Source organism: Psittacula echo, assembly GCF_963264785.1.
Source record: "Psittacula echo genome assembly, chromosome: 6".
Lineage (NCBI taxonomy): Eukaryota > Metazoa > Chordata > Aves > Psittaciformes > Psittacidae > Psittacula > Psittacula echo.
This window is the reverse complement of record NC_137743.1, coordinates 2,552,698-2,577,684: the sequence shown is the minus strand read 5'-3', so window position 1 is coordinate 2,577,684 and position 24,987 is coordinate 2,552,698. Positions and strand designations below refer to the sequence as shown.

At 40.9% G+C, this 24,987-nt stretch overlaps 1 protein-coding gene across 1 annotated transcript; it reads left to right on the top strand.

Moving 5' to 3' along the window:
* MKI67 (marker of proliferation Ki-67) lies at positions 1-21,660 on the top strand (the record flags this gene model as incomplete). The annotated part of the gene is made up of 17 exons (XM_080621115.1): positions 1-92; positions 1,587-1,668; positions 1,750-1,865; positions 2,759-2,828; positions 3,720-3,789; positions 6,276-7,784; positions 8,307-8,545; positions 9,527-9,950; positions 12,571-12,686; positions 12,896-13,067; positions 13,156-13,290; positions 14,404-14,651; positions 14,832-15,039; positions 15,220-15,902; positions 17,229-17,304; positions 17,850-20,894; positions 21,512-21,660. 17 exons carry the CDS (start codon positions 1-3, stop codon positions 21,658-21,660), a joined length of 7,434 nt encoding a protein of 2,477 aa, XP_080477241.1.
* Between the last annotated feature and the right edge of the window lie 3,327 nt (positions 21,661-24,987).

Sequence of the window (24,987 nt, the reverse complement as noted above, 5' to 3'; positions counted from 1 at the left end):
ATGACGCTCTTCGGGAAAATTGTTGTCATTAAGCGGAATGGGACTGATGGAATTAGTTTTCCACTCACTGCAAGTTCTTGTTTATTTGGAAGGTGAGATTTAGTTGAGTACTTGCATACAGCAAAATAATATTAGTGATTTTTCCCTGCAGATTATATATTTTAATACTTATTTGCAAAAATCAATGTTTGCTTATTTGAATGATGTACAGGGGAGTGAAGGTGAAATTGGACTAAAGTTAATTGTAAGACTAGAAAACTGAACTCAAATTTTCATTGCTGCTTTTTGTCATTTACTTGCCAGAAGTATTTTAAAGTTTCTGGCCAAAGGAAATCTGGGGAAGGGATTAAAAGCAACAAACAGCTGACAAGCAAGTTGATTGTATTCTTTTATCCTGAGGCAGTATCCAGATAACTGATGAATGAAGTGAGGTACATGGCTTCTGTTTGACCATCTTCATTACAGCAGTGCTCTTCTCAATTTTTATTCTTCTTTTTTTTTTGGTTCTCCAAAATATCAGTAATGGAATCTATCAGCCAATATCTAGATTTAATATTAAAAATCAATAAGAACTTATGCTTCTTCCTCCAGTCTTGAAATTCACTTTGGCTTTTGACATTTGAATGATAGATAGGGTTTTGAGCTTGATTCTCCTATTTTACATTAAAAGCTAAAATCAATATATCTGAATGGTATATGTGGAGACTTGGCTTGATGATCTTACTATAAACAGGCTTTAAATAAAATGCTTTTACTTCTTTTAAACTAGGTCTGGTCAGCACTTTACTGACTGATATCTTAAATAACTGTAATTATTCAGTCTAGAATCAGGCTCCATAGGGAAAGTCTATGGAAAGCACTTCAGTGTTTGTAATACTGCTCTTTGGCTTCAGCAGAGCTGCCCAGACAGACAATACTTAATGGTACAAACATTAATTTCTGCCTGCTGCACCAGTGAGAGGTGTCAGGTACTTCAATGAATGTTGCCTCTGGTGTGAGAGCTGATGTGTTTGCTGCTGAAGACCTCCCAACATGTCAAAAGCATTAGAAATTAACTTTAGATAAATAAATAATTCTGGATGCTTAGAAACAGCTTTTACTTCCTAACAGCTATTAAGAACGTAGAAGTGGTGAGATCAAATGTGCATCCACCTAATACACTGTTTCTGAGAGTGCTCAATAAGAAGTTCCAAAGTGAAAACTTAAGAGCACGTGCTAGTATTTTCTGAAAATATTCAATAGCTCTTCTGCAGCTTGTAAGTTGGGAGAGAAATAATCTCAAACCAGCAGGTATCTGTTGGAGACGTGTCTCTTTTGGCTTGTTGTGAACAGCTTTTTCAGAACTTGGCTATTTCATGTGTTTTTTCTGATAGGGATTTTCTGGTGTTACAAAAGTGTGAGCTGCTATTTTTTACCACACTTGAAAGACTTTGAGAATTCATTTTCCTCATGCTTCTAAATATAAGAAAGTATCATGCTGCTGTACAATTATTAGCTGAAAAGTTGGGAAATCACCTAATTCCATAGCAGTCAGATTTTATCGTCTTTTATGCATCTTGAAACTCAAATTGTATTTTCACCCACAGGAGAACAGAGTGTGATATTCGCATCCAATTGCCTCAGGTCTCAAAAGAACATTGTAAAATTGAAGTAAATGAAAACAAGGAGGTAAGATCCACATATTCTGATGGCACATGTTTTGCATCGTTGCATCTCATCAAGTCACTGAAGTGTTTGTTCTGTTTTCAGGCAATATTGACTAATTTAAGTACAGTAAATCCCACGCAGCTGAACGGGGCTGGTTTCCAGCAGCCTGTGACTCTGAAGCATGGTGATGTGGTAACCATTATTGATCGGTCTTTCAGGTAAGTGCCAGTGACAAACTGTTTATGCTTCTATCCCAGAATGTGTTCTGCAGGCAAACGATGTGCAGAGCTTTGTGGCTGCAGGCTCTTCCTGCTGGGTGAAGATAGAATCATAGAATGGCTTGGGTTGGAAAGGGCCTTAAGATCATCTAGTTCCAACCCCCTGCTGTGGGCAGGGATGCCTCACACTAGACCAGGTTACTTCAAGCCCCTTCCAACCTGTCCTTGAGCTCTGCCAGGGGTGGGGCAGCCACAGCATCTCTGGGCACCCTGTGCCAGCGCCTCAGCACCCTCGCAGTGAAGAACTTCTTCCTTATATCCAACCTAAACTTCCTCTGTTTCTGTTTGAACCCATCACCCCGTATCCTATGGCTACTGTCCCTGATGAAGAGTCCCTCTCCAGCATCCTTGTAGGAGCCTTCAGGTACTGGAAGCTGCTCTGATTTCTCCATGCAGCTTCTGTTCTCCAGGCTGAACAGCCCCAGTTTTCTTAGATACAGAAGATGGCTGTAGAGAAGTGGGAAAAATGAGAATGTCCTTTTAGCATCTTAAGGAACAGAAGTTAATCCAGTTTATTTCCTATTTTTATAAAGATTTATAGACCTTCTTCAGAAGGCAGGATTGCTTAGAGATATGTTTTAATCACCTTTATATTACGTAAAGCTAAACCAATAAAGGTAGAATTGTCTAGAGACATTCTGATTTTGTATCAAAGGTAGTCAGTTTTGGGGGAAAAGTTAAGGAGCATTTTGATGCAGTTAAAGCTTCTAAAACTGATATATGTGTGTTGTTGGAAGCAGCCAGCTATTGCCAGGTCATTTATCTTAACAATGGCAATTTTGTCATCAGCTATTGGATTAAAAAAAGGTTGTCTTTTAAAATATCTCTTCCAGATTTGAATATCCTCTGCAAGCAACTCCAAGAAAGAGGCGTTCCCGGTCTCCAAAAGATGAGACACTGCAGGTAATTCTGTGGGGTTGTTTGTTAACAAGTACATTTGTATTAGTATTGGTAGTATTAGTATTAGTGTATTAGTAGCCTTGTTCTGTTTGCTTATTAAGAATAATTGTTCAGCCGTAAACTATTTTTCTGTTTGAAAATACAAATAAACTTTCAGGTAAATACTTATGTTTTAAAAATTAATGCTTTATTAATTTCAGACTTGTAAGTTTTCTGGTAATAGATATTTCATACTCTATGTTGTTACTAATATAGGTAAACTATTAAATATCCATCCTTAGCTTTTCCAAAGAGAGGATGGGATGCAGGAAGTGCACTGTAGGCACTGGATATCCATAAGGAAGTTTGCCGTAGGGCATGAGCATACTTTCCTTCCAAAATAATCTGTTCTATGTGCTTGTGCCACTAACATACTGTTAGAATTTATGAATATCAAACTATCTTTTAATAACTTATTTTCATTAGTTTCTTCTTTTTTCTTCTCAGCAAAGTTTTCCCCTTTAAAGGGATAGTGCTAGTTTGTGACCACGGTGGCTATTGAAAGATGTTTGGTTTGTGCTGTAGTTCTCTTATTTAAGTTAAAAACTTCCACTAGGTCTGGTAGGAAGGTGAGGTACAAGTATGCTTCTATATATTGTTCTTCTTCAGCTGCTTTTGAAGCATGTTTTATCATTTGAATGAATTTCAAATTTGAATGAATGATGAAACAAGATTTAAACTCTTGCTCTGTAGGGCCTTAAATGTTCTGAAATTTTGGAATACTCTAGGATTTCACTTGAATATTTTTAAGCAGTAAATAATGCATAAAGGTTTATAAATGTCTTGTGTTTCAATGTGCAGTTGAAAGCTAAGCTGTAAACTGTTGCTCTGCTGTAATATTGTACAAATTTACAGGTTCTTCATGTTCAGCAGGTGGCAGAAGTGGAATTACAAACTTCAGGATCTAAAAGCCTTCATGCTTCAGGTTGGTACCTGTTTTATGGAGGCTTTGCTTTTTTCTTCCCCCTTCACTGCATTTACTTTCAGCATAAGAGGAAAAAACAAGGTTGAAAAGAGCAAAAGGAATGTATTGTAAGACTTTTCAATCTAAACACCGTATACCTTGCTTTGTCAGTGTACTATTTCTTTATACTTAGATGCTGTGATTTACCAACACACAAACCAAACAGTTTAACTGCATCCTGACAAATGAGCGGTAACAGTTTGCTTGAAATTGTCAAAACCCATATATTTTACTTAGTGATTTGTGCAAATTGAGTTTATGAAAATTAGCGTTAAGAAGGGAATTCTTAACTCTATGCCAGCTCTGCACATGCAATGCGATGTCAGTTGAAACTGGTATGTGAAACAGTTGCCTATTACATTTTACTCGTCAGTGGCATCAAACAAATACAACATGGCAAACCCACCTTTGGTGAAAATTTAACTTGCCGTTTTCTTGCCTGGAATACAGCTGGATACCTTTTGAGCTAAATATTGCATTGTTTCATGTATTCTTACTTAACCAGAAATAATTTTGGGGATATGTAGGAAGGGTTAGTTTTGCTAATTCAAATATCTGAATAGCTGTTTCATGTAGACCCAGTAAAAATCATTTAAAACTTCCAAGTCTGTGTGGTTGTAGACCATAGACTGGTTAAATGCCAAGACTTTGCCTTCCCATCCTTTTTGTCTTAAGTAGTGCTGATTTTCATGGGAAGATAGAAAGTTTGTTACATGGAAGCTATTTATCTACAGACAAGTTGTATTTAATTGTGACAAATGACTGTTCTAATGCAGAAAGCACAGGTTACTTCAAGGTGTTCCATTGCAGTGGGTGGTTATGAGCACATCTGTATTCACAGGAGTTGGGCAACAGGTTCACCAACACTCTGCTATGATACAAGTCTTTGCTTTGTTGTTCCATTAACTTTAAGGGAACAGCTTGTCCGCTTAGTAAAAAAAACTTACTGATGCGTTTATCTACAGCTGGATAAAAGCTTTCATAGGAAGATCAGACTTCCTGTTCTTTCACATGTCTTCTTCCCTCACTCCTTTTCTGCCTTCCTGGAAGTTAATTGAGAGGCTTTTCCTTGTGTGTCAAAGTCCATACTTTCACCTTTATATGTATTCTTTCCCATCATAACTAAGAAAAGTCAACATGTATCAGCAGTAGGTCAGCAGGCGTTCATGCTGACGTAAAGTAGTGTTGAGAACTAGATCATAGAATCATAGAATAGTTAGGGTTGGAAAGGACCTTGAGATCATCTAGTTCCAACCCGCCTGCCATGGGCAGGGACACCCCACACGGTCTTATTGTATAGATCTCAGCTTTTTGTGCTTTAAAAAAACCACTTAAGAAGGAAGTGGAGCTGTTGGAGCGAGTCCAGAGGAGGCCACAGAGATGCTGCAAGGGCTGGAGCAGCTCTGCTCTGGAGCCAGGCTGAGAAAGCTGGGCTGGTTCAGCTGAAAGAAGAGAAGGCTCCTGAAGGGGAGACCTTAGAGCAGCTTCAGTGCCTAAAGGGGCTCCAGGGAACCTGGAGAGGGGCTTTGGACAAGGGTCCGTAGGGACAGGCCAAGGGGAATGGCTTTAACCTGCCAGAGGGGAGACTGAGATGAGCTCTTTGGCAGAAGTTCTTTCCTGTGAGGGTGCTGAGACGCTGGCACAGGGTGCCCAGAGAAGCTGTGGCTGCCCCATCCCTGGCAGTGTTCAAGGCCAGGTTGGACACAGGGGCTTGGAGCAAGCTGCTCTAGTGGAAGGTGTCCCTGCCTGTGGTAGGGGGTTGGAGCTGGATCAGCTTTAAAAGCTCCCTTCCAACCCAAACTAGCCTGATATTCTATACACTGAAAAGTCCCCTCTTATCAGATGAACACTAAGCTTGCATATACTCCTTGCTCACAGAAAACACAAAGTGAAGTATGCTACCTCAGACTTCCTTGGCTGCAGTTTATAGATCATAGGGCACATGCTGTCACTTGCTATGTCTCATCTGAGGCAGCTCTGCTTTATAGCCTGTCTTTACCCTACAGAAGCATCGCCATAGTTCAAGCAGTATGGTGCCTATTTAAATGCAGAACAAAAACCAGGCTGAATTGTGGCAAGTTGACCTAAGTGGAGGTTTAATTCTATGCTCATAGGTTTTTTTTTGCAGCCCTGAAAGGTGGATACAAGCCATTGATTCCAAAGAAAAACAAAAGTCTGAAACATCAAGTGTCTTACCTGAATAAGGGATAAATTCCAGATTACAACTTAAAGTGAACATTGAGATACTAATGCTTCTATTACGAGAGAAAATGTTACTGTTAACACAGCTTTATTTACAGTACTGTATCCTGGACCCTGTTGACTATCTTGGTAGAGGAAAGGAAGGTATCTTTATCCATATTTATGGAACTTGTATTTATAGTTCTGCAATTTTTAAGTAACTCTCCATCTCTGTTACTTTATGTTTTGCTTTACTTTCTTTTCAGATAATGCTGAGTGCAAAGGAAAAGATGCCAATGAAAATAAACAAAGTACAGAGGAAAATATTTCCAAGGCTTTACCCGTCAAAGTACAAACACCCAAATCTTCACACAGAATAGATGAGTCTGCTAAAAACGAGAATCCAGTGTCTCCCTTTAGTAAACTCTATGAAAAGCTGAAAAATGAGATTAAAGTGAAAAAACCTCTTCCTGGGGGAAATGCAACTCAAGAAGCTGCAAAAGGAGATAGGAAGAGTGCTCCTTTAGAGCCAAGCACTCAGATTTCATTGTCAGGTTGTGTTTCTGTTTCTGATCTTGGAAACCTGTCTAAAGAACAAGAGAGAGGCAGAAGTGAAAGTATTGAAGAATGTAAGCTAGAAATCAAGCAAGATGTGGTCACTTCAGAGTTTAACCATGCCTCAGCTGTCAGAAGTGCTACCAAGAAGAAGTTTATCAAAAGTCCTCGAACATCCATTTCAAAGGTGTCAAGAGATACTGGTGAAAGAAGCCACTTACAGGACTGTAAGGAGCCAAGTACAGCAGGGAAGTCTGGAAGTACTGGAGTTACAACCAAACCCAGTCAGGAAAAGGATGGAAATGCAGTGTTTTCACTGAAGCAGTGCTCTATAGAACGCTTGGATTATACAGGTGAAATGAAAATCCACAGCTCTGCAACAGCCTCGGATAAACGAGCACAACCAGGTAACACCACAAATGTGTCTGAAGTTGATCACTATGTTCTGTCTACACCAGCATCCAGAAGGAAGAGTCCTCGGTCTAATTTTGTGTCACCTGCCAGAGAAAGTAGTGGAATGAATTCTGTAATCACTGATACTCCAACACCTCGGCGGCGTGTGTCCCTGAAATGTAGGTCTCTGTCAGGAGTTGCAGCTGAAACTCAGGTTAAAGATTCACTGTCCATAAGTGACAGCCTCAAACAACTGCCTTTGGCAGAAAATAAGTGTTTGAAACAAAGACGAAGCAGTAAACAGCATATACCAGGAAAACCTGCTGAAGTGCTGAAAGAGATCTGTGACCAGGCAAACGTTGTGAACTCAAAAGAGGGACATTTGGAACCTCCTGCCTGTTCTACTTCCAGGAGTCCCAGAACAAATAACAGGGAAAGTCAAGAATTATCAAACAAAAGTGTCCATTTGGACACACTGGCTTCAGCAGAGTTCACATCAGAGCTGGCATCTCCTGCTAGTCACAAATGTGGCTCTGGCAGAAAAAGGGGTAGGCCAAGAAGCTCTGGGCTGCTCACTGTGAAACCATTAGAGACAAATGCCCCTCTAGAGCATCACGATAAACCTACAGACAGAAAAGACAGTGGAATGAAAGAAGAGCTGGCCACCAAGGAGGATCACCAGCAGCAAGGTTTGGAAGATCCTGGAGTAACAAGACCTCGTAGATTGTCATCAAAGAGGAGATCTTCTGGAGGCACTGGTCTACTGAAAGACACTGAAGCTGTCTCAGAAATTAATATTTCTGACCTGTTGGCTGGAGAAGAATCAGGTAAACCTGTTTAATCCCTCACTGGTTGGGTTTGTAACTGAGAAATTCTCTTCCTAGCATTTATATGAGCATCTTCTTACTAATGTAAAATGTAGAACCCCCCCTTGCTGACATATTGCTTCTAAAATATTTATCATGCTATAATTGGTCATCAAAGTACACAATAATGTCTATATAAGTTTGCTCCACTGTATCGGTTTCTCTTTAAGATAAATTACCATCTGATTTGTTTCAACTTAAAAATGCATGAGGAAGTACTGGTTTTTTATGCGGGTAAAAATGTTCATTTGGAGTCTTCCCCATGAGGGTGCTGAGGCGCTGGCCCAGGGTGCCCAGAGAAGCTGTGGCTGCCCCATCCCTGGCAGTGTTCAAGGCCAGGTTGGACACAGGGGCTTGGAGCAAGCTGCTCTCATGAAATGTGTCCCTGCTTGTGGCAGGGGTTGGAACTGGATGAGCTTTAAGGTTACTTCCAACCCAAACCAGGCTGGGATTCTTAGATCTGTTTTCACTTGTTCTTTTTAGGCAAGACAACAAAGATGTCTCCGAAGAGGAAAAGTAGTGAAGTGTTACTTCAGCCTCTAGGAAAAAGAAAGAGAGTGTCTTTTGGTGGTCACCTGAGCCCAGAGCTTTTTGATAAAAGCTTGCCTCCCAACTCACCCCTTAAAAGAGGTGCCATTCCTGCTCGGCTGAGCCTGCCCTTCGGAACCTCACCACGTGCTGTCCTCAAAAAGGCTCAGGGACTGAAGCCCTTTGCAGTCCAGGTAAAGCTTAAGACTAATCAAGTTGCTGAGCCACTTAATACAAACAGAGGATAAGTTCTAGGACTTCTAAAAATTAACTAACAAGCAGTAGTGAAACTTTTTAGATGCATGTTGGGATATGCAAACTTTAATTGCAAGTTAAAAAAGTATTTGAAACCAGCAAACTTTAATCAGCATTAGTTTAACTTCTCCACTGTAGGAAAGGGCTCAGTTTGCCTTTTATATCTACCTGTCTTTACCCAGGAGGTGTGTATGCATTCACCTTGCACACTATCAGACATTCTCATACTCTAGCAATAGGACAAGGGGTGATGAGTTTAAGCTTAAATGGGAGAAGTTCAGGATAGATCTTAGGCAGAAGCTCTTCCCTGTGAGGGTGCTGAGGCGCTGGCACAGGGTGCCCGGAGAAGCTGTGGCTGCCCCATCCCTGGCAGTGTTCAAGGCAAGGTTGAATTGGGGTTTGGTGCCACCTTGTCTAGTGGAAGTTGTACCGGCCCGTGACAGGGGTTGGAACCGGATGATTTTAAACTGCCTTCCAACCCAAATCAGTCTGATTCTCTGCATATGCAGGAGTACATTTCTGTGTGTCTGTGCTTAGCAGAAGTGTTTGAGTGTCTGCAGGCTCCAGTTTACCGCAAATAGCAACAAACAGAACAGTTTTTTGTTGTCCAACTCTGCAAGCTCCTGCCATGTGGCTTGGCTAAAAGCTGGGAAACATTTACTGTGTTTTAAGCTAGTTACAATGTGTGAGGTGTACGTGAGGTGAGCAGGACTGTCGAGTAAAGCAGAACAATAAACTCAGGTAATTTATGCAATTGAATTTGCACGTGTCTTGGAACACTTAAAAGGTATTTAAGACTTTAGCAAATGATCTGATACTTTATACTATTGTACTTACCTGTCAGAGGTGTAGATGAGTGCTTGAAGTCCAGCTACATGCGATAACATTTGATCTGTACGTATTTATTTTTTCCCTACCAGGAACTTCCTGAACATTTGCAGAAAGAAAAATTGTCACCAAAAAATCAGCCAGCTCAGAAGTCCCCAAGTGCCTCGTCCCCTTCCTCTGGGAGGGCAACACCTAAACTGCCTCCAGGCTCTCCAGCACCTTACAAAAAGGGCCGTTTCTCTGTTTCTCACATCATGGCACCACTACCGATTGCAGAAGAGAGAGATGCTGTTGGAGAAGACATGAATACAGAGAAGGAAGATGGTGCCTTAGTGAAAACACCTAAATCTTCTCTCATTAACCAAAATGATAAACCCTTTTTAATGGCTACACCTAACAAACTAACCAGAAATGCCCAACTTGCTCTGAAGGTCACTTCCATGAAGAGTAGAAGTGGGGCTGTAGCGGTTTTCAATGCAAAAAGAAGAAGTGGTGCCTCCAGTGCCAATCTATTAGGTTTGTTTCAGCAGTTAATCCTTAATATTCATTTTAATGTTTTAAAATGCAGGAACAAAACAGAAATTGGCCTAATTTGTTCTGCAGAGGCCACCAAATGCTTGGCATAGCTGCTGAGGGTTGTTGGACATGTTGGAAACTGTGAATTGCAAAGTGTTACATTTTCTCATATTAAATTACTGAAGTAAATATCAAAGCACAAATCTTAATGTTCAGAAGTCGAAAAATGCAAGAATTAAGGTTCTTTATTGCAAGGTTACTTGCAATAGTGATCCTTCAAGTCCTTCAAGTAGTGTTGAACTAAATCAATTTGTGTCAAAGAAGTGGTAAATGCCGCATCCCTGGAAGTGTTCAAGGCCAGGCTGGACGAGGTTTGAAGCAACCTGCTCTAGTGGAAGGTGGCCCTTCCCGTGGCAGGGAGTTGCAATTTGATGATCTTAAGGTCCCTTCCAACCCAATCTGTGATTCTATGATTCTATAATTACATCAATTTTGATTTGAAAACATGCATTTCATAATAGTCTAGATTTAGTTCATTTTGCTGGTGCCTTTTTTTATACACAGTTCAAACCTTTGTCTATGGACGGGACTAAAATGTTTGTAGTGGTATATAACAGATATAATAAGTGAATAGGATGATAACTGGGTGTTAACCTGAAAATTTGAAGTTAAAGCATTTGAATTTGAATGTCACTGGTTTTAAGTAGTTTTTATAGAATCATAGAATAGTTAGGGTTGGAAAGGACCTTAAGATCATCCAGTTCCAACCCCCCTGCCATGGGCAGGGACACCCCACACTAAACCATGCCACTCTAGGCCTCATCCAACCTGGCCTTGAACACTGCCAGCAATGGAGCATTCACAACCTCCCTGGGCAACCCATTCCAGTGCCTCACCACCCTCTCAGTAAAGAATTTCTTCCTTAGATCCAATCTAAACTTCTCCTGTTTAAGTTTGAACCCGTTACCCCTTGTCCTGTCACTACAGTCCCTGATGAAGAGTCCATCCCCAGCATCCTTATAACCCCCCTTCAGATACTGGAAGGCTGCTGTGAGGTCTCCACGCAGCCTTCTCTTCTCCAGGCTGAACAGCCCCAACTTTCTCAGCCTGGCTCCATACAGGAGGTGCTCCAGCCCCTGATCATCCTCGTGGCCTCCTCTGGACTTGTTCCAACAGTTCCATGTCCTTTTGATGTTGAGGACACCAGAACTGCACACAATGCTCCAAGGGAGGTCTCATGAGATCAGAGGGGCAGGATCACCTCCTTGGACCTGCTGGTCACGCTCCTCTTGATGCAGCCCAGGATACGGTTGCTTTCTGGGCTGCGAGCGCACACTGCAGCCGGCTCATGTTCATTTTCTCATGGACCAACACCCCCAAGTCCTTCTCTGCAGGGCTGCTCTGAATCTCTTCTCTGCCCAACCTGTAGCTGTGCCTGGGATTGCTCCGACCCAGGTGTAGGACCTTGCACTTGGCATGGTTAAAGCACTGGAAACATTATGATATAGGAGCTGTGGCTTTTGAAACTTTGTCTTTAAAGAAGACATCACAGAGAGTATTTCACAAATTTCAGTGACACCATTTTTCCCCACCTCTCTGTAATGTGTAGAGTGGGTTTTCATCTGCAATTTGTTTTGCAATATGAATAGACCACCAGAGTTCTTGAAAATTGAGGATGTTTGCTTAGTATCCAAAATAAAACTGTGTTTCCAATGCTTTTTCAGGTAATTTCTTGCAGGCTGTGTCTGTATCCCGAACACCCTATCAATGACACCTTATGAACGTGCTTCTTATTTACAGACTTTCCCCAATTTGCACAGCAATTCTGACAAAAGAATAATAATTGTGAGGAACAGCATTCCCCTTTCTACCTCTACTTAAAAAAATAAGTTTCTTTTATAAGATCCCTGTCTTCTCATAACCTATTTCTGAAGCAAACAAGGCAGATGTGCCATCAACTTACAACCTCTTTTATTACACGGCTCTAACTAATTCCCCAATTCCTCTGCTTTGGACAGAATGATGCCGTGATAAATGTAATCTTGCTTTGGGAATTTCTGGTGTATGTTACAAGGAAAAGGTGATATAAAAAAGATTATGGAAAGCCTGTGTAGGTCTAAATGCTGTAAGCAATATAAATAAATAGTCTCCTGACTACGATGTTCTTTGGGAAGGTGGTGAAAGAAAAGCTGGATATGTTTCACTTAGAAGCCATTTTCCTGATGTTAAATCTCATGTCCCACCAGGGACAAGTAAAGATATAATAATAAAAGAGACTTAAAGTCTCATGGCAAGTGTTTATTGGGAAAAAATTATTTCCTTACAAAACCAGTGAGGATGGAATTGGGTCAGCATTTGGTTCTAGGATCTAACATCTTTTTGACACTGCATGAAACTTGTTTTGTTGTGTAAAGCTACACTGGGTATTTGGACACTTGTTAAACCTCAGGCTGAAATTGGGGCATTTTCACAGAACACATTAGATATAGCTGCTGTCAGGTGACACCACCACTTTCCTGTGCCCAAGAGCAGTAAATACATTGGAATCATAAAGAAATAATTGTGAACTTCCATTTATACAGCTGAGAATTCAAGTGCTTATTTCTCTTTTCCTTTCTAGTGGCAAAATCTTGGGCAGAAGTGGTAAAATCAGGTGTTGCAAGACCACAGGCAAAGGCTGTTAAAAAGAATGTCCGAAAACGAAGACTCCTAAAGAAGACAACCCGGTCACCAAAGGTATTCTTTTTAAATTCTCTTTGTTTGTTTTTGCATAACCACAAAACAACTTGTAGGTGTTTTGCTACAGAAACTAGAAGCTTCTGAGCTTTTATTATGATGTGAAATGGGTGTTGATAGCTTTTTCACCATAAGAAATGTAGGTTTTATTTAAAAGGGATCTTCCTTTACTAACCTTTGTTTTTTTCCTTTCTCTTTACCCTCTGCAGACTCCAGAAAATAAAATAAGAGGTCATTTTAGCACAGGACATGCAGAGTCACCTGCTACAATAGTTGTAGGTAGAGCTTATTCCACCACAGTAAGAACAAGTGGACGTGTCCCTAAAGTGATGAAAAATCCTATCTTGAAGCTAAACGTGAATATGGACGAAAGCTTTACAGGTAACTTCTTAAAGCCTGTTGCTCACTCTGCCAGCTGCATCCTTCTCTTGTTAAAGCAAATGCTCATTTCTTTAAATCTCATTTGTAGGAATGGCTGAGATGTTTAGAACTCCAGAAAATCTGAGTGGAAAAATGTTACCTTTGGCTGCTGTTCAGAAGATGGATTTCACACCAACATGTGCTGCAGTGGATCTTTCTGAGCTGCACACTCCTGAAGAAACTGGTATGTTTGTTATTTGAAAAGCAAGGGACAGTTTAGGTATATTATGGAATAGCGGTCACAGCCTAGGTAGAGTTGATATATTGGGATGAAGCATCTTTCAACCCATAAAAAGAACCATTGACTTTTATCATGTATTAAAAGACATTTTTGCAGATCCAGTTAATTTTTTAGTAGGTATTATTTTCCTATTCATTCCAATTGAAACTGCAAAATGTGGAAGTATTGCCTCAGGTAAATCTTGGGCTGAAGCATGGCATGTTCTTGGCCAGTTGTCTACATCTAAATCCAGTGACAAAATTTCACGGTAAGGAGAGGTTATTGTTCAGTCTTGGAGAAAAAGGTCTATTTAAAGGGTCATATTGGAAAGAGTTGAATCAAGATGGTACTTTGTAGTACATCTTTTGCTAATAATCTTCCATAGAATCATAGAACAGTTAGGGCTGGAAAGAACCTTAAGCTCATCCAGTTCCAACCCCCTTGCCACGGGCAGGGACACCTCACGCTAAACCATGCCACTCTAGGCTTTGTCCAGCCTGGCCTTGAACACCACCAGGGATGGAGCATTCACAGCTTCCTTGGGCAACGCATTCCAGTGCCTCACCACCCTCTCAGTAAAGAATTTCTTCCTTAGATCCAATCTAAACTTCCCCTGTTTAAGTTTTAACTTGTTACCCCATGTCCTATCACTACAGCCCCTAATGAATAGTCCATCCCCAGCATCCCTATACCCCCTCTTCAGACACTGGAAGCTGCTCTGAGGTCTCCACGCAGCCTTCTCTTCTCCAGGCTGAACAGCCCCAACTTTCTCAGTTGCTTCAAAAACACAGTCTTTGCTTCAAAACACAAAGGGAATTGCAATGAAAATCTTGTACCACCAGAAGTTTTAGGGACAACAGAGAACTAAGTTTTATATCAGATTAAATAAGAAAAAGTATCCCAGTTTTGATAGTCACTTTTAAATGTGTGCTAGTTGCAAATCAGTTGTTGCTGATAATTTTTGATTTGTAGAAGGCTCTAGCTGATAAATTCAGTTTTACTCAGTTATACAGTATTACAATGCTTGGGTTTTCTGTTTAATTCTCTTTCCAAATTACATACGTCTACTTATTTCAGGAGAGATGATGGTGTCACCGTTAAATAGTTCAGATACTTCAGAACACAAACAAGATAGTCCAGGCATCTGTCACTTTTTGAGAGAGGAATCACCTCTGAAGTCTGTATTTGATGCAATAGCTACAAAAACTCCTGAAAAAAGAAATGCTGTGCTGGAAGAAAGTACTGGTGGGAATAGTTTGTCAGCAACTCCAGAAAAACAAACATCTCGGGTGAAATCAGGAAGTAGAAGGAGGACTCCAAAGCGGAAGTTGGAGCCAGTTGAGGTCGTGTCAGGTGTCAAGCAGCTGTTAAAGACCCCAGAGCAAAGGTCAGAACCTGTTGAGGCCTTATCGGGCATCAGGCAGCTCATGAAGACCCCGAAGCAGAAGCCGGAGCCTGTAGAGGCTTTATCAGGCATCAAGCACCTCATGAGAACTCCAAAGCAGAAGTTGGAGCCTGTAGAGGCCTTGTCGGGAATCAAGCATCTCCTGAGGACCCCGAAGCAGAAGTCAGAACCTGTAGAATCTTTATCAGGCATTAGGCAGCTCATGAAGACCCCAAAGCTGAAGTCAGAGCCTGTAGAACCTTTATCGGGCATCAGGCAGCTCATGAAGACCCCAAAGCAGGAGTCAGAGCCTCTAGAACCTTTATCAGGCATTAAGCAGCACCTGAGGACACCAGAGCAAAAGTCGGAGCCAGTTGAAGTCCTGTCAGGCGTCACGCAGCTCATGAGAACTCCAAAGCGTAAGTTGCAGGCTGTGGAGGCTTTGTCAGGCATCAGACAGCTCACGAGGACCCCAAAACAGAAGGTGGAGCCTGTAGAGGCTTTGTCAGGCATCAGGCAGCTCATGAAGACCCCAAAACAGAAGGTGGAGCCTGTAGAGGCTTTGTCAGGCATCAAGCAGCTCATGAAGACCCCAAAACAGAAGGTGGAGCCTGTAGAGGCTTTGTCAGGCATCAAGCAGCTCATGAAGACCCCAAAACAGAAGCCGGAGCCTGTAGAGGCTTTGTCAGGCATCAGGCAGCTCCTGAGGACACCAAAGCAACAGTCAGAGCCAGTTGAGGTCCTGTCAGGCATCAAGCAGCTCCTGAGGACCCCACAGCAGAAGCCAGAGCCAGTTGAGGTCCTGTCCGACATTAAGTTGCTCATGAAGACCCCACAGCAAGAGCTGGAACCTGTTACAGATAAAAGTGCCTTTAACAGATTGCTGAAGGCTCCAGTGCAAAACAGGGAAGCAGTTACTTTAACCAAGAAAACTCCAAAGGTGAAATATCAACCAGTAGAAGACATGATTGGGATCAGCCGCATTTTCAAGACACCGAAGGACAAAGCTGAACCCACAGAAGATGTGTTTGATATTAGTAGACTAGTGAAGACTCCAAAAGAGAAGTATCAACCAGTTGATGATTTTGTGGGCCTGCAAAGGCTTATGGCAGAGCCCAGGCAAAAATGCTCCGACTCTGAAGTGGACTATGCTGGAGTTATGGAGATGTTTGATGCACCAGAGGAAACTGAGGTAAAATACCTTCTTTAGCTTTTGGAGGGAATGCTTTTAGACTTTGAAACCTGTGGTTGAAATGAATTCTTAGGCCTCCTAGTGTCACATCTTGTATGTTACAGCACTTCAAATATGTTATGCCCATAACCGCTGGAGGCAAAACAACCTTCTAGAAAAGTATCCCATGTTGACTTGAGAACTGTAAGGATGGCAGTCTTGGTTCCTTGGCAGCTTTGTCCAGGTGGATACCCTCTGCTAGAAAACACAGCTTATTACAAATTTGAATTTGAACACTGTCTTTTTTTTTCTTTCTGGTCATTTGTTCCTATTGTGCTTAAAGCACCTTTTAAATTGCTTAAAAACTATCATCAAATTCTTTCTCAACCATCCTTTTCATAGCAAGGGATATGGTTGGTTGGTTTGCTTCATACTCTATAGATTAAATTTTAAGTTTGCTTTTTCTTTTCCCATCCAAAGCTTTTGACAAAGCATTTTACCACATGGCCAGTAAATTGCTCTCTATGTCCCTAAGTCTTTCATTCACTGCTTCTGGAATGGATGCCTATTTTATAGACATATATATATATATATATGTATATGATGTTTGTGTTAATATGCATTTTCTTTGAAGGAACCCTGTGTAAGTAGTTACTGAGGTTGCTCTGGGTCACCATTCTGACCTTGGAATTCACAGCTTCATTACTGGTCATTTGTGAATTTTTAGTATTCATTTTTGCATTCATCCCAAGATCATAGAACCATGGAATGGTTTGTGTTTGAAGGGACCTTAAAGCTCCTCCAGTTCCAACCCCTGCCACAGGCAGGGACACCTTCCACTAGAGCAGCTTGCTCCAAGCCCCTGTGTCCAACCTGGCCTTGAGCACTGCCAGGGATGGGGCAGCCACAGCTTCTCTGGGCACCCTGTGCCAGCTCCTCACCACCCTCACAGGGAAGATCCATAGGTAAAATGCTGCGTGTCACTGGACTTCATGCTCATCAGTGGAGAACCACTACAGACCACTCAAATCATTTGGCCTCGATACCTCAAATTCCTTTTGACCATTCAATTAGACACTTGTCAGGCATTTTATTAATGATTTTTTTAACTCTGCAAAGTGTTTGTTACCTTTCACTTTAAAAACTGTTACAGTGGCTTAGATGGCCAGTATTGATAGATTTATTTGCAAATATCATATATATACATAGATACAGTTATAAAACTTATTTAATTTTTAGAGAAAAGTAAGATTTCAGGTATTTCTATACACTGATTTTGTATTGGTTGGCTCCAGTATTTGTTGTCCTTTCAGACATGCATTTATTGCTCAACGTTTATTTCCTTAGGTCAGATCAGTAAAAGCTATGGATTCCAAGCAAGAAGATGCTGCACCTTTTTGTCCTGCTTCCACTAGTAAATGTGGTAAGTGCAAATTTTTAACCAGAGGAATAATGGATATAGAAGTTAATACATGTTGTTAGAAAGTTTTAACATATGTTTTAGAAACTCCAGAATACGTAGCGTGAAGGGGCCATAGCTCAAGGAATTTGTGCAGTCATCACTAACAGACACCAGGTGCTGTAAGAAGTAACAGTGTAGTAGTTTGTCGATGTGGTAACATTGGCTTCTCTTTACATACCAGTGAAAAACCTGATGTGAGGGTCTCCACTTAAAATTATCTTTCTTTGAAAAGACTTTGAAGAGCACAGCTTAAACCTAGGAATGCTGCCTGTCAAATGAACCAAGTTGGTCAGAAGCCTGGCGTTTGTCTTAGGAATTGGTTAAAATCTGTATTTATTTTTTAATGAAGAATAATACATGTAATTTGTTTAAGCAAGATGATTTAGGGAACTGTTCTTAGTATCAAAACTCACAGATCTTTGATCAGGTGTAGTAATGTAGTAATGTTTAATGTTTGTGCTTTTTTCTATGTAAAAACTTTGAATGCGGAACAAAACCTGGTTTAGAAGACAAAGGAAATATTTCACAAGGTGAAGATTCCCAGCAGAAGGAATCAGCTAGTGCAGGCCAGTCTACCCAGAGAAGAAGGGGCAGACCAAGGAAGGCAGTACATCCTGCTTCAGCAGAGCACTGCAAAAGGGAATTGAATTTAAAAGAATTGCAAAGTGTGGAAAAAAAGAGCACCCAAGAGGAGATGGAAGCTGAAAATGAAGGAAGAGGAAGGAGAACCAACCTTAATATACAAGAAGAAACTGTTTCAGAGCCTCCTGAGCAGGAAAAAGTTGACATTGTTTCATCTGTGGAACTCCATGGAGCTACTCAAAGACCCAGAAGAGGTAAAAGGAAAGACCAAAAGGAGTTAAAACATCCAAGTGAGAATCCCGAGACTTGTGATAAAGATTCTTCTGTGCTGCAAGAAGAGACACAGACTTTGCAGGAGTGTGGCGTCAGTGGCATAGTGGAAACTGAAGATGGTCCAATCATAAAGACAGGAAGTGCATCTAGTAGTGCTGAAAATGAAAACTGTCAACTGCAAACAGGTTTAAAAGAAACTGAAAACAAATCTAATGAAGGTGGTGTAGAAGACAGTGAAGAAGTGCTTCTGTCACCTAGGAGCAGAGTTAGAGGAGTAAGAAAAGTAGCAAGCCCAGAACCAGTGATTCCACCTAAAAGAGGAAGAAGAGCTAGAAATGACCAAGTTCAACAAGCTGCTTCAGAGACCCTTCACAGGACAACAAGGAAACTCCGTAAAGACCCATCAGAAAAGATGCTACAAAGAGAAGAGACTTTTGTCAAAGATACTGAGGCTGCCACGGCAGAAGAATCTGAAAATGGAACTAAACTTGAAATAAAGATGCCAGAGACAAGAGTGAAGTCTTTAAGAAGTGCTGGAAAGCACTCGACTGAAGTAAAAGCAGACATTGGTGGGATGGCACTTGAAAATATACAAACCATTCAGAAAACTGAGGAAACTTCAGCTGAAGCTGATACTGAACCCACCAAAAATGAGATGAAAGCATCTAAGGGAGATGAAACAGAAAATGTTCAGGAAAATACAACAGAGGCATCTCAAAAACTAAAGGCAGAGTTGCCTTCTGGAGAGACAAACAAAAGGTCAGTCACTGCAAACAGAAGTGCAGTGAAGGAAACAACAAGAGCTAGAAACAGGAGAGGCAAAAAAGACTCCTTGGAGAAAAAGTCTGACGAATTTGCCAAAGATGTAAAGAACCTAGAACTAATTGCTCCCCAAATCAAGTCAGAAGCAGAAGTGGATGAATCTTCTCTCAAAGATTCTGTGGGCTCTGTTTGTGTCAAGAATACCTACCAAGTCATGAAGGACCAGAACACCCCAACTGCCACACCAGAACCTGCTGTGGACAGTGATAGTCTTGCTCCGAGTTGTCCAAAGCGGACAAGAAATGACCAAGGAATAAAAGCCACAAAGCAAACTGAAACCCTGCAAGAGAATCAAGCCCACAGTCGTGGACTGACAAGTACAAGAGGTAGAGGTAGAAAAGTTAAATTTGAACTTGAAGAAGCCAGTTCCAAAGCAGTTGGAGGAAACAGGAGTTTACCTGAGGATGACAAAGGAATGACTGACAAAGAGAGTCTACAAGAGCCTTCAGAAAATCCTTCTTCACAAGTAAGGAGGAGCAGAAGAAAACAAGCTGATACCATTCCACAAATAGCTTGTTCTACCCTTATGGAAAAACAAACATTAACTGCAGAGCATAGTAAGGATGAGGCTTCTACAAAGGAGCAAGATTCAGCTTTGGAAGCTGCTCCCTCTTCAACAGAAGACATTCCACTGAGACGAGGGAGAAGACGAGAGGTTGCTGCAGCATCACAAACATCTCGATCTCTTTCTACCAGAAGAAGATGTGGGTTGCTGGAAGGTGATGATAAAAAAATGACTGTAAGAGAAGATCAAAATCCAGCTTTGGGAAATGAAACTTTGCAGGCAAAAGCAAATGCATCAGCAAGGGACGAAAGGGAAAAGATTGATCTAGCAGCAGAGGCAAGAAGGTCATCTCCTCTCCAGAGAAAGTGTGGCTTGTCAGAACCTGATGGTAAAGAGGAGGGCACCTGTGAAGAGCAAAATATGCCTTTGGAGACAGTGTCCTGTGCAAAAGAGAAGCCATTGAGAAGGGGCAGAAGGAAACAAACTGCTCTGGCATTACACACAGCTGGTTACATTCCTCTTAGAGGAAAACGTGGTTTGCCAACACTTAATGGTAGTGAAGAAGCTCCTAAAGAAGATCAAAATGTTCCATTAGAAACTTCTGATTCATCTGTAAAACAAAATCAACTGAGAAAAAGCAGAAGGAAAGAAACTGCCCTCTTGTTAGAAGCCACAAGTTCTGCTTCTTTTGAGGGAAAACAGGGCTTAGCAAAAGAAAGCGGTAGACAGACTAATCATAGGGGAGCAAAAAAGCTGCTTTTGGAGAATTCTACTTCCCAAGAAAAAATCGATCCTTCAAAAGGGAACTCCAGGGAAACAATCACCACACAGGCTGTTAGTTCCACCTCACTTCAGGCTTTGCCAGAAGAGGGTAAGAGTGAAACTCCTGAAGAACAACAGAGTGTACTTGTGGAAGCAGCTCCATCTGCAAAAGAAAATCCATCAAGAGTGGGCAGAAAGAGAACAACTTCTTCAGCATCTAAAGAAACTAATTCCACTTCTCTCGGGGAAAAACCTGTCTTGCCCAAAGTCAGAGGCCAAAAGAGGATTCTTAAAGAAGATAAAGGTACATCTCTAAAACATAACTCATCTCAGGAAAACACAAGGCAATTGAGGAATAAGAGTAAAAGGGTAGAATTCAAATTGGAAGCAGCTACTTCTGCTTCTCACTGCAAAAGCGGTGACTTGCCAGAAAATGGCAAAGCTTCAGAAACTCAGGAGATGTGTTTGACATCCGCTGGTTCTGAGGGAAATCATCAGTCTGGAAAAGGAGAAGAGATTACCCCTGCACCCCAGGCAACTCCCCCTTCTCGCAATAGGAAACGTCGGTTGCCAGCAGATGATTTGCCAACCAAAAAACTAAAGTCAGGTGAGGCAAGAATTTCCTCTCCATTTTCTAAGTGTAGCTCAGTTATCTATAGATACAACAATAACATGTTCACAGTTTTAACGTTGCTGGAGGCTGCCATGTTTTAGTGGAGATAGACAGTAGGTCTTCAATATAGCAGGAAGAGTTAGGTGAATGGGATCTATGTTACCATAGAATCATAGAATGATTTGAGTTGGAAAGAGCCTTAAGCTTACTCCTTACAGTTAAAACTTGACTTTCCCGCTCTGTCTGGACCATAAAACACCTACTAGATAGTTATCTTTGCAGGATTTTCCTTTGGTGTTGGGTATGTTTTAGTTTTATGTATCAGTAGAAGGAATTTTAGCTAAAATGGCAGCTAATTGGTTTTGGTGCTCTCATTAATGTTAACCTACTTTCCGAAATAGCTGTAAGTCCTAAGGGATCTATCTTAAAGGATATCTTAAAGGATGTGCACAAATATGGGGTTTGTAGCTGGCTTGGTGAATTCATAGATGTAATCTTTGGGATGCGATCACCGGGGATATTGCCATTAAAAACAATGTAACTGAGGGTTGAATTTTGTATAAAATGTTTGATTTATGATACAAATCCACTTTGTTTTTGTGTGCAAATAGAGAATGATGGAAATACAGCACCACAAAAAGGAAAAAGAAACAAAGCTGAAGAAGAACCTGAAGGGGATGTAAGGGCTACTCGGAGTGCTGGAGGGATGGACAGGAAGACAAGATCAAGCACAAGAACAAGTGCAAAAGCAAGAAAATAGTCTCAACAACAGTCACAGCACCAGTTTTTAAATCAATTCAGTAACTGAAATGTCAGGTCTTTAATGTGAATTGATTTGCACTCGGATTTTAAGCTCAGATTTTGTGAAGCAATCATTGAATTATGATGTTATGAAAAGATATTTCTTATTGTGTTTACAGGTAGGGTGTAGATTCTGGTTTTAATAGATTCATGTGTAGTGGTTTCTAATCCATGGGGTGCTTGTGCAAAACTGCAAACCTTAAACCTAAATCTTTTTATACCAGTATTTATCCCCTTTTCTGTTGATCATCAGCCAGGAAGCCATATTACTTTACTGCCAGTTTAATTGTAAGCTATTTTCTGCTTAGATTTTAGTGTGCTTAAGTCTGAGTTTTCATGACAGTTCTGTAAATATTCTTTAAAAGAAGCTCTGGATGTATCAGCAGAATTCTGATGCTGAATTTTTAATAAGTTTTAAAAAAAACCTTAAATTCATTGTATTGAAAAATGCAGATTTGTGGAAGTCATTAAATTTGTAAACAATTTGGGACTGGTGTGCTTTGTGTTCTTGAGAACAGTGAAGAATGTGTCATTACTGTCCTCTTACAAGACTAAGTGTTCACCAACCATGTATATGAGGCCCTCAGTTTGTTGATGGTCTTTGCATGCTGGGGGAATGGTTGGACTTGATGGTCATAAAGGTCTTTTCCAATTTGGTTGATTCTGTGATTCTATGTCAAAGATTCCTTCTCTCCAGCTCCATGGCATGGTTTTGAAGGTGGGTCTTCTGCAGCACAGTACACACAGCTGGATGCTGCAGCACTTTCGCGTGTGAGCAAGCACTGAGCTGAGGAGACACGGGACTGGTGAGTGTATGAGGTGGTGAATGGGGTCCTTTTCCTGAAGTTGCAATTACTGTGAGTAACCAGAGTAATTTGGAGGTGGATTTTAAAGATGAGTGACTGCAGGGTAATAGTTTGTGTTTGTCTTTAAGGCCTGTGGCTTCCTGTTACTGTGTTAAGTGCAGAAAGGGAGGAAATTCATCTGGGGAGTTGAAGTCTTGTGCAGTTTTAAGACTACAATTACATTTTTGTGTAGTCTAAGGGGAGTTACAGCTGTTTCTACAGAAGCGCAGTTGGATGCTACGTTTGGATGTTCTTGTCAGCTCTTCTTTTGGGGGATGATAATGAATGGCCCTTTCTTCAGGTGAGTTCATGTTAGTGAGCTCTGTGGGTTCTCTTTCTTTAAAGCCCAAAACAGTCAGATTAAGGAAGCAACGCACTGGGTGCTGTCCAGACGTTCAGAGTTCAGATGTGGTATGATATTGAGATATTGATGATGTGGTATGATACTGAGATAAAACTTTTTAGTTGAGGTGGGTTTTTTGATATTTGGAATGTGCTGTGTCCATATCCATAGTTCTTTTAAATGCTTTGGTCATTTTATCCTGTTATAATGCACTTCTCTCTATACTTCTGTTGTCATGTGTGTCTTTAAATGTAATATGCTGTAGATCTAGTCATATGTTCAAATTATCTCTCTTAATTCCTTCATGTGTTTGCTCTACCATAGTTGCATGATTTCCCCTGACCAGGACCAGTGATGGTCTATACCTCCCAAGCCTTTTTCTGTGTTTAGAGTCAGCACTTGGTGGTGGTTATTGCTTTAGGATTGAGGATTGTTTTTTGCAGCTTTGATTTCAGCCTTCCAGATGTGAGAAACATCTCTACCCAAAATGTTGCATGGGTCTATGGTGCAGGCTTGGTATCTCCCTAACTTTCAGGTCATGTAGCTTCATCTATCTTGTCACAACTGAAGCAGTGCATTTCAGTGCACAGTAAGAAGTCAAAAAAACCCTGCAACACCCAAGTGTTGCAGGCACTGCAGTAGCTTTAAATCCTTAAGCTATGTTTGTATTTGAAAGTTGTGCTAAGTGGAAGATTAGTGTTGTTAGCACTGATGTATCATTCTTTTTTTCCTAGTGTCTGACATTCTGTTGGGATGCCTAATGGCAAATAGGGTCATTGTTGTCTACAGCAGAGAACAAAGGGCAGAACTAGCAATGCACAGTAGTAAGTGATGGTGCACAGAGAACATGGAATGCTGAGCATGATATCAAGGTAAATGAGTTGGAATACGCTGCTCTGCTATGCTTATGTATGTGCCACTGTACTAATCTGTGTATCTTATCTTGCAGAGGGTGTTTCTGCATGGAGTACTGCTTTTCCTTGGCATTCAACTCCTCAAGAAATCATTTACATCTTTTTGGTATTCTGTTCAGTATTTGATCCATCAGAACAAAGGTTTCTGCTCAGAACTTGGTGTTTCTGCTCAACTGTTGCTCAGCTTTCATTTTTAGATTTCACTGAACCATAAAGTTTTTGCTGCTATGTGTCCTGATTGCATAAATACTGCAAGCTCTCCTCATTTGGATTAGGTAGAACTTGCTGTGAAATGTGGATATAAAGAGGAAATACAGCAATGCTTTAACCTTTTGAAGCTGTTGATGTAAGTACCCTTCTTTCAGGTGCGCCCCACAGTCTTGCTGCTGTCTGACAATTTTCTCTCTTCTCACAGTTCTATGAGAAGCAAGTGCCTAGAAGTGAGTGCACCTCTTTTCTGTCTCTAACATTATTCTGTAGTTATTCAGGGCAGTAATTTCTGGCCTAAAGATAAAGCAAAATCTTAAGGCAGAGGCTAAGACTCTTCTTCCAGAACAACAGAAAAGAGTGCTGAAGGCTATTGCTCTGTGAGAAAATGCTCCATTTTTAATTGCATAACATGCAGCTGTTTCTTAAATTTCAATGTCATGAGCCATCTCCTCTAATTTAGAAAGTGAGCACTGACACAGAGAAGCTGTAGCTGCCCCATCCCTAGCAGTGTTCAAGGCCAGGTTGGACAAGGTTTGGAGCAACCTGCTCTAGTGGAAGGCGTCCCTTCACTTTCCTACATACTCAATATCTTATTCCTGTTCTTTTCAACAGAAATAGTGAACAATTGTGGTCTGACTGGTTTTTAAATATGTTTAATCTCATCAGTAGATGCTGTGTACTTCATTGGTGCTACAGATCTATCAAAACAATGGTCTTTTTGGATAATGTGTCATCACTGCAACATTATTCATTTATCCATCCCATACCCACCCTGAGCCTCAAACCCCTGAAATCCTTTGTTTTCTATGGTATGTAAAGTATGATTATCAAACCACATCTTTAATATAGATATTTTTCCAGTGTAGAAGGATGTTCAGATTCTGCCTTGCTAATGTATAGAGAGCATTTCCTTCATGATTGGTTAATTATTTATTCCCAGTTAGTTAAGTAATAGGCCAGAGGGAGGAAAGTTT